Genomic DNA, 15,403 nt, shown 5'->3' with positions numbered 1-15,403 from the left:
GCTGCCCGGGGGGGGGGGGGGGCCCGGCCTAAAGCCGTGTAAGGGGCCCCAACATTTCTGATGGCTGCCCTGCGGACAGGTAAGGAGTGTGACCAGCCCACCTGAGGGTGACCCTGCAGAGCCCACAATAGAGAGTCTAGCATCCTTGGTTGCTAGAACGCAGACTGCTCCTTCTACCTAACATGTTTAGTTGCTAGGACAAAGGCAGCTCCTGTCACCTGGCATGCATGGTTGTTAGGATGCAGGCAGCTCCTGTCACCTGGCATGCATGGTTGTTAGGATGCAGGCAGCTCCTGCCACCTGGCATGCTTGTTTGGCAGGATGCCGGCTGATCTTGCCACCTAGCATCCTTGGTAGCTAGAATACAGACTGCTCCTGCCACCTAGCATCCTTGGTTGTCTGGACGCAGATGGGCCCTGTCACCTAGCATCCTTGGTTGTCTGGACGCAGATGGGCCCTGTCACCTAGCATCCTTGGTTGCCAAGATGCAGGCTGATCCAGCCAACTAGCACATTGGTTGCTAGAATGCCGACTGCTCCTTCAGCCTAGCATGTTTGATTGCTAGGACACAGCGCCCTAGGACGTAGGTAGCCATTCCTGTTAACTCAGCAGTGTGTATTCCAGCCAATTACACGTTGGATATTTACATGCTGACCCTGAGCAGGCAAATAGAGCACATTTGAGCAGTACGTTGTACAGATGCAAACGTTAGCAAGCACATTAACCTGTGTACAGCATAAAATACGGTCCATACGCAGATTTTTCGGGCACAGATTTTTCTAATATTTTTTTCCGATCTGAACGCTGCGCAAGTCTACTGTGCATCCAGATGGATAAAAAAATTTGCAGTAATAGCGATGCCGTTTTTTTCTGCCATGTGCATTAACCCTAAAAAGCTAGGCAGCAATTTGTAAATATTTTTAGAAAATTCTGCTATGTAATTACAACATGTAACAATGTAACAAATATAAAGTATGCGTTATGCCAATTTGGCTGCTGATGGGGAAATACACTTTAAGTAACATGAGTGTAGATTTTCTTTGACAGTTTGCCGTTCCCCAGCCAGAAGAGTGTGTGTTGTCATGTGACTCCCGTAAGCTGTCACATGATACCGTTAGAAAACACTGCAGCTCAGCAGGTTTGCGTCTCCCGGTCCCCATGTGCTCTGTTAGGACATCAGTGCTGGAAACCCGGCTGCTTCTCAGATCCAGGATTTAGGACCCTGGAGACCCAGGCTGGATAGTCACATGATTGTCATTTTGTGTTTCAGGCCAATTAATGGAACAGAGAAGACAGAGGAAGGAGTATGAATTAATGGAGAGCAGGGCGCGAGAGCTGCAACGTGCACCCATGGGAGCTGCCATACTCTGCCTGTTGCTGGCCGGCTGTCTGTTTGAGCAGGTATGTACAATGTATTACAGGATTCTGCAAGCTGTGACTGTCACATGTCTATATCTGTTCAGTTCTTTTTTTGTGTCTGAAAACTGAACTTTGAGAAAACAGAAAGGTCCCAGGCATTGCTCTTGGCTCAAAATCAGCTGGGCAGTTGGCAGAGACCTTGAGGGCAATGTGCAACTGAATCCAATGAGATTTTCTGGATCTGGTTCTTCAGGGCAAAATCCAGAGACAAAACCTTGATGGTGATATCATAAACTTCAGTCCTTGATTCATGGGAAACAAAGTTTTTTTATTTTCTTCTTCAATTTCAGTGATAAATATTCAGTTTTGGTGTTTAAAGCAGAACTCCAGCCTGACCTTCAGTCTTGCACAGTTGTAGCGGCTTCTCTCCTGAACTGGAATTGCTTCCTCTGATTTGAATGGACACTGCAAGCTTCTCACAATGTGCATTAGAAGCTGCAGCAAGTCAGAGAGCGTCTGCCAGCATAATATATTGCTTTCCTTCGCAACCTTGGCCCACTGCTTGCATGCATTGGATTTCAGTCCTTTCAAGCAGGCTCAACATCACATGTGGGTGTTACCTAGCAGTGGCGTCACAAGGGGGGTGCGGCCCGCACCCGTGTGACACCATGCGCAGTGACGTCTCGGCGGGGTGACACACGGTTACCGCTCCGGGTGTCACCCAGCCTCGGGACGCCCCTGTTACCGAGTCATGGAAATGCAGCCTGCCTTGGAACGCCCACTCCTCCAAATTAACACCTGCCCATGAAATTATTTTGATATTTGCATAGCTGCATAACTTCTCCCAGGAGCCGGCCTGCTGCATGCATCATGGCTATTGAGAGGAGTATTAAGGCAGGGTGATGTGATGTTTTGGGGATGCTATGCATAACACCCTTCTGGTCCCTCCCACCAGCCATGACCTGCTTGCATTGCATAAAGAAGCACACAGACCCAGTGATGATGTCACCAGGTCTAAATAGGGGCAGACCTACCACCAGTGCAGCTGCACCAGGGCCCAAGGCTGGGGGGGTCTAGTGAGATCTGGTCCTGGGCACTCCCCATTGGTAGAATAGGGGCAGTGCAGGGTCCGAGGCGGTCTGATTGGCTTCTGAGCGGGGGAGTGGGGTCCGACGGATTCCTAGCAGCGTCCCTAATACCAGACAGTGGGAGAAGAGAGGGGAGAGCTGGGCGGGCAGTGCACAGGCACTGGGAGAACCAGTGGAGAGAAGGAGGAGATGCAATGTATTCAAGTATAGAATCCGGACTGTTCGGGGAGCCAATCAGAACCGACACCACTGTACATAGAGGGGTGGTGGGGGTTGCTTGTTGGGGGAAGGGTGGGATGAAAAAAAATATTGCACCAGGACCTTTTGTTCCTTAGGTCGGCCACTAGGTCAAAAATAGGGTATGCATTAAATCGGACAAGTTGTATTAAAAAATGTCATTAGAATATTCATGGAGGGGGCGGGGGGGGGGGACCAGGAAAGGAAAAAAATGAGCATATGAAACTTCAGCTTTAATTCATCTTATACTTCCCTTCAGCTGCAGTTGAACCCGTAAAATGTACATTACGTATTGAGAGTATTGCCACTTTTATATTGTTTGAAAACAAGGTGGCAGAAGTTTATAAATATAAATTGAGGAAGTTCTTGTTCTGTTTTTAGCAATGGAGGAGGTGTGATGCGCTGTGCGGTTAGTGCGTCACCACATAAGCTGTAACAGCTGCGTGTTAACAAAGATGCCACCACTATATCCTTTTGTTCCCTCCAGGTCCGAGGGGACCCATCGTTCACCATCGACTACGCCAGAGACTGCTTCCTGAAAGATGGAGCGTGCTTCCGTTACATTTCAGGGAGCTTCCACTATTTCCGAGTGCCGTCCGTCTACTGGAAGGACCGGCTGCTGAAGATGTACATGACCGGACTCGATGCCATCCAGGTGTAAGTGTATCCACTTTGTATTTCTCTTCCGACCACAGTGAGATTCATCCGTGTTCTTCACAATTCCTCTTTGTTATCTTCAGTTTCTTAGTAAGTCTGAGCTTGAAGCTCTCCATACATGTAACAATCTGACTGGACAATGTTTGTGTTATCTCTGCTGAGATTTACCAAAACTATGTAATAAGAGAACCTACCTAAACTATCCAATCAGTTTGTAACCAATCAGGTAGGCCCATGTATTAGAAAGTTATTGGTAAATCTAAAGGAGATTGTATGGTGAGATTTAACATATGTGTTGAACCTTAGGCCTTATACACCCGGGGCTTAATGTTATTCTAGTCTAGTCCATCTCCTGCCCAGCTTTCAGAAGCCCTCCCCACAGGTAAGCAGAAAGGGATCCAAGCTAGCGAGCAAACCAGAAGCAGCCAAAATGCCGCAGGCCATGTGGGTTTAAAGCAGAAGTAAGCCATCACAACAAGTTTAACTTTCTGGGCCTCCAGGAGGTTTTTTTTTGGCATAATGTACAAGTATGCACAGCTTATCATGGCACACTTACCCAGCAAAGCAATACCTTCCAGCCAGGGTTGTCCCTATAATGAGGCGGCCTGAGGGGCGGCCACGGCATCCCAGGCTGCTAAGTGCTCTTAGCAACTTGTGATGCTCTGTCTGGCATCCTGCCAAACTCCTGGCAACCACTGACAGCGTGGCTCTAACACAGCCACCCATCTCACTGCATCTGCACCATCTGCTGTAGGTATGCGTCATCATTCTATACCCATTAGGTTTTTATTAAGTGACAGAGTCACTTTAGGAGCTTGTGCATGAGGACAACGCTTTGCATTTCTTTACTACATTAGTTATTGTGAGCGCAAAAACAACTCGAAGCAACTTAACTGTAAGCCAGTAATGCTTGTGTGCACCATCCCTAATACACTTGTTAGACCCAGCATTTTGGATGGGCTCTCTGCCGGGTCATAAACACATCTTGCCCCATATGCCTCTGTATGCACAATCCACATAGAAGTGAACCTTTTACTGTTTCCGAACTAGCTATATATATATATATATATATATAATCTGGGAAATCTATAGGTAAGAGAGGATACTGTAGCATATGGTGTCAGTGGGTATGATTACCTTCATAAATTGTGAATTACCCTCCCAATGTGCACATCTCCAGCTAGTAATAAGATGACTACTGTTGTTATATGTTAGGGCAGTGGTTCTCAACCTGTGGGTCGTGGCCCAAAAGTGGGTCACAACTCACTGTTGAGGGGGTCGCAGCATCCACTTCTACTGCGCTAGATGAGAGGCTCCTCAGCCTCCTCCTAGCGCAGCAGAGGCTGTGAGCACACTCCCTGGCCGCTGCAGCGACATCTAGTGGCCGGGGAGGGTGTACTGCAGGGCTTTTCTATTCACAGCCGCTGCTGCCCTCCTGCCTCCCATATAGGGTTGCCACCTGTCCAGGATTCACCCGGACAGTCCGGATTTTGAATGCTGTGTCCGGGTTTCATGGCAGCTGAAACCCGGACACATGATGTCAGGCATACAGGGGCAACCAAAATTATATGGGGGTTCCTAGCCCCCCACTAAAAATTATCTCAACTGTGATATTTACATATGAATGGGTGACAATATTTACATATGAATAAGCAGTGACTCATTATCCCAAATGTGTTTTACGTGCGTTGCAAGAGTGTTCGGGTTTCGCTGGAAGAAAAGGTGGCAACCCTACTCCCATACAATGTGAGCTCTGCAGGAGGCGGGCATCTAAGCAGTGCTCGGGCTGAGAAGGCTGCATGGAGACAGAGCAGGTAGCAGGGGCTGTGGAAGGCTTGTATTATTGTGAGTGTGCTTCCATTTTTAGTCCCAAGTCCAGCACCTTACTAATTCTGGAGTCCAGCGCTCCGTTGGGGGGTCACCACAACTTGGCAAATGTTACCAAGGGGTCCCGGCCCTAGAATGGTTGAGAACCACTTTGTTAGGGTATTATCACTTACCTGGTGGGAGACCAGTAGGACGAGGAGGCTTCTCTTGCGTCTCGTGTCCTGCACCCCCTGGAAATTGGAACAGGGCGTGCGGAGGACAGCAAGGGAGCATGAGCGCCAGTGGATGGTCCGACACCATGCAGTAGAAGTTGAGGATAGTCAGACGAAGCCAAACTAGACGGGCAACGAAGTACAAAGTCGATAGGCAAGGCAGAGTCCAGTAATCAGGCTGAGGTCAGGAGGCAGGCAGCAAGCAAGAAGAGACAAAGCAATCCGGGTCAAAAACAAGCAGCAGGCAGTCAGACAGGGTCACGGGAAGCACACGCTGAAGACCATCAGCAACCTGGTTAGGGCAGGTTCGTTTATGTAGACCAGTCCATTAAAGTGACAGCATCACTTCCTGTGCGACTGACGTGTGCTTCCTTCCGCACACTTCCGTCTTTGCGCGCACTTCCTGTTGCGTGCATCTGCACACTAGTGCATGTTTCCCAGCAACACGAAACATAGGCCCACGCGCATGGGCGGGAGCCATCTTTACCTTACAGGTATAAAATGCTAGTAGATGATATAACCCTCCAACTTCTGCCCAGCACTGGAATTGCAGCTTTGGTGGACTGACGCTTTATTATGTGACCATCTCTTTCTAGATATGTGCCCTGGAATTTCCATGAGCCTCAGCCCAGGATGTTTAACTTTGATGGAGATCGTGATCTGGAACGGTTTCTTAACTTGACAGTGGAACTTGGCCTTCTAGTCATCCTGAGACCTGGCCCTTATATCTGTGCAGAGTGGGACATGGTAAGGAGGGGCCCATTGGGCATAGTGTAATTCTCAAAAGCTTATTAAAAACAGACCTGTACTAGACACTTAAAGAGGAATAATGTCTCTGTATGTAGGCAGCCATCTTGGTAGAGGCAGAGCTTTGCTTCCTCAAATCAGAGCCTTCAGCAAGGAGAACAGCAAGCAGCACAGTAGTGACATGACCAGGGCTGGATTTCCCACGAGGCCACCAAGGCCCGGCCTCAGGGAGTAGAGGGGCAGCAGGGGTGTGGAATTCCTATCGCCTGATGCCCAGGACATGCATTTCCGGGCACCAGGCAGGTAGTTTTTTCTCTCTACATTTTAGCCCTGCTTTGGACAAACAGAGCTAAGGGCTTGTTCACACCAAATGCAGACCAGATCTGCATGAGTTTCTGCACACGCAATGCAGTGTGTTTTGGTGCATTTTTTTAGTTTAAAAAAGGCTTTCAGTGCATTCCAGTGTGTTTACATGCGTTTTTTATGCGTTTGCATGCGTTCCAGAGCAGGAAAAATAGTGCTTGCTGCAGTTTTTTTTACATGCTCTGGAACTGAACGCTGCTGTGTGAACTAGAGTGCAAAATACCATTGGAATACATTGGACGCAGTTTTGATCCATGCTGTAACTGTTCTGCATCTGGAACGTGTTTGGTGTGAACTAACCCCCACTGTAGAGCGATGCCGCAGCCTTCCCATCAACTTTGACACTTTCTTGTCAAAAAAGGACAACTTGAACACAGTCTTACCTTGAAGTGTTACTCTATCAATGGATCTCTCTTTTTTTTTTTTTTTTCTCCCTTTTGGTCTGTTGTACCATTGAAAGCATTGTGTTGTATATGTTTTATAAGTGCAAACAAATAGTCCTGAATCCTAAGCACAATTCCTGTGTTATCTCAAGATGTTCTCCCAGTTCCTAACTTGCACTACAGAACAATTAGTCCCTAGATGAGGAGAATAGGAGGGATTCTGTAGTTACCAGGCAGTCGATCAAGGCTTTGTAATAGCCCCTTTGCACACTGTACCATTATACCCCTGAATCTGCCGGGTGCTGGAACAACTGGTGGATGCAGCCACAGCATACAATCTATAAGATATGTTTTCCGCACCTCATTCTGCTTCAGAATGTCATCTTTATTCATATTCCTTTTAGCATTCACATGTCATGCTAAAGAAATAGGAATAAAGATGACATTCTGAAGCAGAATGGTGTGCGGACAACATATCTTCTAACTTGATCAAGGCTGACACCAAGTCTTGCTATGTTAGTCCACAAAAAGCCACGTGGTGTCTTTCTAAATAGCTAAATAGATTAAATTCAAAGATGGGAGATGTATAACCTGCCAAAGGATTCGAACATCTGTTCATCCAGTTCTGCAACACCACTGATCCAACTATACTCCCATAAATGTCACCGTAACTGGACATAATACCACTTTTACATTTTGGGACCCAAACATTTGGGCATTAATTAGTCTTGAGTGTTGGGAGGAAGGTTGATAGTGATACTGTATAAAAGCTTACACAATATACTTGACGCTTTTGTCTGTAATAGGGGGGACTTCCAGCCTGGCTACTGAATAAGAAAGCCATAGCTTTGCGGACATCAGATCCACGTAAGTAGCTGCTGTACATGATCTATACTTCCATACATTCAAACAGATGTGAGAAATCCGAACTCTTTGTAGTCACTATGGACTCTAATTCCAGATTACTTGAACGCTGTGGACTCCTGGCTATCCGTCCTGCTCCCCAAGATCAAGCCACGCCTGTACTGCAATGGAGGAAACATCATCAGCGTCCAGGTGACATGACAACTGCCACTATGCCATCCCTAGCAGACTTTGTATAATGCTGTTTTCTAATACTTTTCTTTTAATGGTCTTGAAAAGAAAACGTGCAACAATAAATACGGTCGGCACTATTCTATATTAACTAGCTTGCTAATCAAAGAGAAAGCATCAAGTATGACAAAACATAAAATGTGGCTCTAAGTAGCATACGGTTCTAGAGACCCTGCACCATTTGACCATTCATTTTAGCAAAAATCTTCCCATGACATTATATGTGCATTTACCATTTTATGTATATTCTTCACCTGTAAAAGCCTCCCTTGTGTAGACCTCCCAAAGCACAGAGACTGCTGCTGGCATCTTACGTGATGTCAGCAGACTCGGAGCTCATTCAAATGACACTGTGTAGTATTCTCCTTCGTTTCTTCCCTGGCAGCTACACATAAGACTATATAGGGGTTGAAGGGATGGGTGGAGGAGCTAGGCCAGCGCAGACAAAAATTAGACACTCCCAGAAGGGGAGAGGGCTGTGACATGCAAGAAGGGAGGGGGTTGTGCTAGGAAATTGACAATCCTGAAGTAGTCGAACGTTTTAGCAAATTTAAAGGCATATTGCAAGTCAATAAAAAAATTATGTATGGAAAGGAATAACACTGCAGTAAACATTTCATTACTTGATTTCCTTTAGTTTTTTTGCATGTTTTAGTTGGTGACAGAGTCTCTTTAAAGTAGATCTATCAAAAAAATCTCGTAGAAGCTTTAACATGTTAATGCTATTTTAGAAGTCATTTTCATACTATTTAGATTTTCAGCATTTATTAAAAAAATCCCTGGTGATCCTGCCATGATGCTCCTAGTTCAGGCACTTCCTGTTAGTGGGGGACAACTGTCTCCCAGTTGTGCTCCGGTGTTATCACCCTGTCACATGCACCCCTGATGGAGACTACAAGCAGCCATGCCTACACCTATTGCACAGGCACGGCCACTGTTGTCACGATCAGTAAATCGGTCATCTCCAGAGCATGATTTGCAGCAGGCACTAGAGAGAGCGCATGTACACAGGAAGTGGCTAAAAGAGGCTGGAGCAGAGAAAATCATTTTTGGGGAATCAGAAGGGTGAATATAATTGTGACAACAGTCTTTTATGGAAAGGAAAATGGCAATGGTTTATTATACAGTGTCATCCATTTAGGGTTTACTACAAAAGATCGTCTGTTTCACTTACATCCTCTTAGTGCCCCAACCAGTACAGAAGAATAAACGCCACTGATATGCTGTTATCATGTTAATGTTGGCCTTGATGTTATCTCCTTATCTTACAGGTGGAAAATGAATATGGCAGCTTTCATGCTTGTGATTACAGCTACATGCGCCATCTGCTGAACATCTTCCGCATCTACCTGGGCGATGATGTAGTGCTGTTCACAACCGATGGCAATACAAACGTAGAGCTGAAGTGTGGGACTTTGCAAGGGCTTTTTGCCACTGTGGACTTTGGACCAGGTCAGTGCCAGAAAACACAGTGTTTGATAGTGTTGAGTTCATGTAGCTGCTGCGACCATTCATATTACAAGATGGTCAGGCCTTTTTAAAGAAGAACTCTACTTGGCTTACAATAAATTAGATCTGGTTGCCCCATTGGATCTGCTTTGTATGTATTTGGCGTGATTCAATAAGGTATTTCCGACACATTACCGGCATTACCATTTGGTATCACTCCGCCTGTGACAGGAGCCAGCGCTGTAGAGGAAGCATCGGCTTATGCGGCTAGGCTCCCTCCCGTGCCGCCTCGCTTCCTCCAGCGCTGGCTTCATTGGCACAGCTGATTCTCTCCCGCGGCTCTTAAAGTTCCCCCTTATGCCACCACCGGCCCTGGGAATGGTCACAACTAGGTCTTATTTTCGGGGTAGGTCTTATATTTTAGCAATTCCCAAAAATAGTACTAGGCATTATTTTCGGGGTAGGTCTTATTTTCGGGGAAACAGGGTATTTTATTCTGACAGCAGATGTCTGCATCAGCCTGGCTCCTTCAACAAAATTCGATTCAGTGATCGACTTTTGTTGAACTAGCTGATCCGTACAGTGTAATAATTTTGTCTGATTCCAGTGAATCGGCTAAAATTCCAACAGTATGGCCAACTTTATGCATATTATATGTTAGGATCAGTTACACATTTTGTCACAGTAGATACTGCCAGCTTCTACAGAAAGAGGTCACTGGGGAATTCCATCGGAATTTTGCAATGAAGCTCCATGATTCGTAATTATTGTTAGAGTGTAGTCCAGCGCTATGCAGAAAAGCTGCATCCATAAAATAATCTCCACCTATGTATATACAGTTATGTACCAACACCAGAGAGCTGAAACAAAAGTGAATTCCAACCTATTGCTTCCATTAAACCTTTGCTCTTGGTTTTCCATTATGGTGTGCCCTTCTGTATCTTTAGACATACATATAGCAAGCTTGTTTTCTTCCTCATCAGGATAGAAGACTCTTAAGAATATGCAAAAGTGTATGCAGTGTCCACACTGAGCCTGACACAAATAAATATAATGGAAAATATCAGCAGGTTCTCTCACGGTTATTTTTTTTATCTCCCTTTATGCCAGGCTTAGTGAGGACAGAGAAACTTATTTTCTGCAGCACAGTTTATACCGTCGTACCCCCTCATCTTCTATTCCTTCACTGTTTTTCTTTATAAGACATGATGAGAAACAGATCTGAAGAGGACTTGCGTGAACAAACCCATTCTGTAATAGGGGCCAGAATATGGATGTTTGATAAGGGGAAGTTTACTGTACAGAGACTGACACAGGTCATGACTGATATGACTCTTTGCTAAAGGAATAGTGTAGACTGCAAAATGCGGAAGAAAAGATTGTTAATTGAATGTGTCTGTAATGTTTCTTAATTTCAAATATATTTTTATTGTCTGTTTCAGTGGACAATGCTACAAAGGCCTTTGAATTATTGAGAAGAGTGCAGCCCAGAGGACCTCTGGTAATTTGGTTTCAAATAATACAACTGACATATAGAGATAATGCTGTAGAACATCCCCATTGTAGTAGGGTTACCTCCACACTGCAAGGATTAACTTCTCATTTATGTCTAGGCGTATTTTAACTTACCTGAACAGCGCCCTGAACCCCCCCAAAGGCAGTCAGCACTTGCCTCTCTCCCTTCTGCTCTGGCTCATGGCTTTGGGTCCTGCATTATAGATGATGTTAACAGACCTCCAGCCACGGAAGCAGAAGGGAGAAAAGGCTGCGGTCACCAGTCTTGGAGCCAGCAGAAGTGCAGATCAGGAAAGCAAATGTCCTTTATAATGGTCCCCTAGACAAACACGAGCAGTTACCCCTTGCCGTGCAGTGGTATCCCCCCTGGCAAGGGTAGTGTTTTTTTTGGGGGGTGGGGGTGGGGGGGTTAAACTGGAGATAGGCTTTAAGGAAACTGTATATTGTGAGTCACGATACCAAACATACTGCAAAAAAGATTTAGGGCTCATGTACTCAGAAATGAAAACTAATAAGCAGTTATAGGTAACACAGTGGGTTCTGATAATCTCATGTTCTTGGGGCAGCATTCTATTTTCTAAATAATTTATGTAAGTACTACACTGCAGGTTGGATAGCATTCTGCCCATTGTCAACAGCTCCTTCTCTATCTGACGACTAGGCACTGTGGCTTGACATTGACCTGAATGTTGCACATAACGTTTGGCATCTTCACCACACTCCACTGCCCCCCATCTGCACATGTGTTCTGAGCCAAATGGCTTTATAATGTATGGCCATCATTAAGGAAAGCCAAACAGAATAAGAAATTGAATTAGAAAAATATATAATGTATACCAAATGCTGCTGTCTTCTAAATTGCCCTTGCCTCCCCAGGTGTAAGGAAGAAAGCAGGGAGTGTGTGGTACACATTTTATGAGACTACATTATCTTGCAAGGGGGATGGATGCTATGTTGAAAAAGCTAATGGAATGCATGTGTGTGAGGAGGCTTGTGACATACTCCTCTGTGCTATTCTGTTTCAGGTAAATTCTGAATATTACACAGGCTGGTTGGATTACTGGGGGGAGAAACACGCTAGCAGCCCAGCTGAACAAGTGAGCCGAGGTCTACAGGACATACTGAACACCGGAGCCAGTGTCAATATGTGAGCTCTAAATTGGTTTGCATTTTAGACTATATGGGCACCTGTTAATAGCATGACTGGGTGGGCGGACTATGCTGACTTTTGGCATAACCTGGTTTCTTATACTCCCTATGCAGGTATATGTTTGAAGGAGGCACCAACTTCGGCTACTGGAACGGTAAGATGTGTCTTTATTTAAAATGTAAGCTCTGATCGTATCATTGGGATAGAAAGTGAGGAAATAGCAATACAAATATACTGGGGGTTCAAACCCTTACCTACTCTATCCACAATTACAAAAACATTGTCCGGAGGTCCACTGTACAAAGCAGCAGGCCTTCAAACTAGCCAGAAGTACTCATAGATTTGTCTGAGAATCTCTGTAGATTCTCAATGCTGGAATTGCTGAGAGACTCCTTTTTAAATTTGTGCAAATTGTAACCTTGTTTTTACTCATAGGAGCCGATTTCAAGAACATATATAAGCCAATTACAACAAGCTACGATTATGACGCACCTCTGACAGAGGCGGGAGACCCCACAGACAAGTTACTGGCAATCCGCTCAGTGATTAGCAAGGTGAATCTCTCTCTGCACCAATAAACCATGACCTATACAAATGTGTCACATCTGCTGGCAACCAACCAATGTCAAAGCTGATTTCTGATTGCCCATTATGGGTTATTGAAAATATTCAACTTGCACCATGTTTATAAACATTGCTTTCAATGTACAGTGGTTCACAAACTTAATTCATTCCACGATTCTGGTCGTGCACCGAATTGGTCGCAAACCGAATCAAATTTCCCCATAGGGTTCAATGTAAATAAGGTTAATCTATTCTGCACATTCTTGTCACCTTCATTACCACTTTGCATTTTCTTTTTACCACCATGCTTGCTCTGCACTTTCTTTTTACCACCATGCTTGCTCTGCACTTTCTTTTTACCACCATACTTGCTCTGCACTTTCTTTTTACCACCATGCTTGCTCTGCACGTTCTTTTTACCGCCATGCTTGCTCTGCACGTTCTTTTTACCGCCATGCTTGCTCTGCACGTTCTTTTTACCACCATGCTTGCTCTGCACGTTTTTTTTACCACCATACTTGCTCTGCACTTTCTTTTTACCTCCATGCTTGCTCTGCACTTTCTTTTTACCACCATGCTTGCTCTGCACGTTCTTTTTACCACCATGCTTGCTCTGCACGTTCTTTTTACCACCATGCTTGCTCTGCACTTTCTTTGGAGCCGTGCTGGATTGAATAATACTGTACAGTACTGTATGTGCTAGAAAGCACACAAAAAAGCTGCACAGCAAGTGTGCACAGGTCTGTCTACGACCGCGATCTCGACTTGAGGAAGCCACGACCACGCGTCAGAGCGGGGAAGATGGCCGCGGTCGTGTTCGTCACCCGATGTGGAGTTTGCGAGTGGAAGCAAAATTTTGCCGAACTTCCTGTTCATGAACCGAATTGTTCGCGAACAGAAGCGTTCGTGAAATGAAGTATTACTGTAGATGGACTTGAAAAAGCTTATTTAGATAGTATGTGCCATACCAGTGTTTCATATCTACTGGTGGCTTGCCATTGACCAAGTACATCATTGAGTGGTTGGACACACAAGCAGAATCATCTCATGATCTCTTCTTGTTAAAGCTGAAGTTTAATCTGCTTATATTTTGCCTTCCCTGGTTCCTCCTCCCCCCTCCATCAACATGCTAATAAAATAATTAAACAAAAAAACCTTTCTGTTTTCATGCCGTATTTTAAACCCATTGATATCACTAGGTCTCTGTGCTTCCCATTGCAATGCAGGCAGATCGTAGCTGTTGGGTGGGGCCAGCAGGGTGCTTTAATAGCTTCTCAGTAAGCAGCTGCACAATGAAAGTGTCACAGTACCCTGCAAACAGTGGGTTGGCTCTTGGGAGGAGTTATGCAAATATCAAAATGCCTTAAAGAACTATGAGGTGAGTGATTTCCACTCATCCTCATAGTTAGAGCCGACCTGCGACAAAGAGATAGGCAGAGCCCGCTGTCACTCATGCAGTTGGGTGGATCTCTACAGTAATTTCGGGATCCTTCCCGGCTGTGGCGCTCACAGTATATCGCGGGCAATAGCCCCCTATATACTGAGCTTTTGGTCACAGGAGGAGGTTAGTATATGTCCTCCCGTGACCCTAAGAGCACTATGGGGAAAAAACACTTACCCCATAGTTCTCTTTTAATGGGTGGATGTCAGTCTAGAGGAGTGTATTTGCATACAGACAGCCTTAGGTAATGCCCACATGTGATGCTGAGCCTCTGTGGTTGAAAGAACTGAGAAGCAATACTTGAAAGGGACAGACCAGGGACAGTAAGGTTGAGAAAGAAAGTGCTAGATGATGGTGGACGTCCTCCAGCCAGGAAATGAGGCGGGCTCTGTTGGACTTCCGCAGCTTCTTAGCGCAATGCTGAATGTTATCAGCCTCAGTACAAGGGATAGATGCTCTTTCAAAGGGAACCTGTCATAAGAGAAATAAATAGGCCACCACTGCTGACCTTCTTTTAAAAATGCCTTCTGGTGTTCTGACCAAATGCTTTTTATTAAGCCTTTGACCCATAATTGGTATACGAACTTTACTTGCTTCATACTTATTCTTTGTTATTAATAGAGTGTTCTAGTCGCATGATTAACAATACTAGCATTGGAAGTTCAGCAAAATCAGTAATGGCAGATTTCTTTTAAAGTAGAACTCCAGCCAAAAATGTTCTTTCTGGTTTTGGATAGGGCAGGGAAGGGTTAGTTTTTTGCTTGCTTGTTGCCTGTTGGGGACAATGTGGAGACATAGGCCAAAAAAGTTAGCGGTTTTAACTCTTCCTTATTGCAGCCCAGAAACACATTTTTTGTTCTAGTTCTACTAAGCTAGATAGATATATAATTACTAGGGATGCATACTCGTTTTATGTTTTGGAGTATTTGCTCGAGCACGAGTACTCATGCAAATACTCGGTATCGCGGCCGATAGCGATGCTTGTTTCGGTATCGGTGCATCCCTAATAATTACCATTGACTAGATTTCCTAATGTTATATCATTCTAATATTTTACAGTTCAAGTCAGTTCCAGAAGGACCCTTTCCACCCCCCACTCCAAAATATTACTACGGTTTAGTCTCTCTGAATAAGGTAAGTGTCTGATAATAAAAAAAAAAAAAAAATGCTTATGTTGTTTTTACATTGCAGTTCTCACTGGTTGCTTTTTTAATTACACAGGTTGGTGCTCTCGTGGATCTTTTAGACATTTTCTCAGAGGGTGACCCCTATGGAACCCAGTACCCCATTACCTTTGAGGATTTGAAACAGGTAAG

General features: G+C 45.0%; 1 protein-coding gene across 1 annotated transcript in view; it reads left to right on the top strand.

Annotated features, from left to right (window-relative positions):
* The first annotated feature begins 1,169 nt into the window (after window positions 1-1,169).
* Window positions 1,170-15,403, top strand: part of LOC108799646 (beta-galactosidase-like) — a 19,222-nt gene continuing 4,988 nt past the window's right edge. Inside the window, exons 1-12 of the mRNA XM_018571542.1 lie at window positions 1,170-1,401; window positions 3,172-3,341; window positions 5,977-6,127; window positions 7,680-7,740; window positions 7,835-7,929; window positions 9,240-9,420; window positions 10,860-10,918; window positions 11,958-12,079; window positions 12,196-12,236; window positions 12,518-12,636; window positions 15,147-15,221; window positions 15,309-15,398. Coding sequence (XP_018427044.1) covers window positions 1,279-1,401; window positions 3,172-3,341; window positions 5,977-6,127; window positions 7,680-7,740; window positions 7,835-7,929; window positions 9,240-9,420; window positions 10,860-10,918; window positions 11,958-12,079; window positions 12,196-12,236; window positions 12,518-12,636; window positions 15,147-15,221; window positions 15,309-15,398 — 1,287 coding nt within the window. The 5' untranslated portion in view covers window positions 1,170-1,278. The remainder of the gene's footprint in view (window positions 1,402-3,171; window positions 3,342-5,976; window positions 6,128-7,679; window positions 7,741-7,834; window positions 7,930-9,239; window positions 9,421-10,859; window positions 10,919-11,957; window positions 12,080-12,195; window positions 12,237-12,517; window positions 12,637-15,146; window positions 15,222-15,308; window positions 15,399-15,403) is intronic.

This window comes from Nanorana parkeri, unplaced genomic scaffold (genome assembly GCF_000935625.1).
Source record: "Nanorana parkeri isolate BGI_ZX_2015 unplaced genomic scaffold, ASM93562v1 scaffold1776, whole genome shotgun sequence".
Taxonomy (NCBI): domain Eukaryota; kingdom Metazoa; phylum Chordata; class Amphibia; order Anura; family Dicroglossidae; genus Nanorana; species Nanorana parkeri.
Note: the sequence above shows the minus strand (reverse complement) of the source record. Positions and strands in the feature narration are given on the sequence as shown.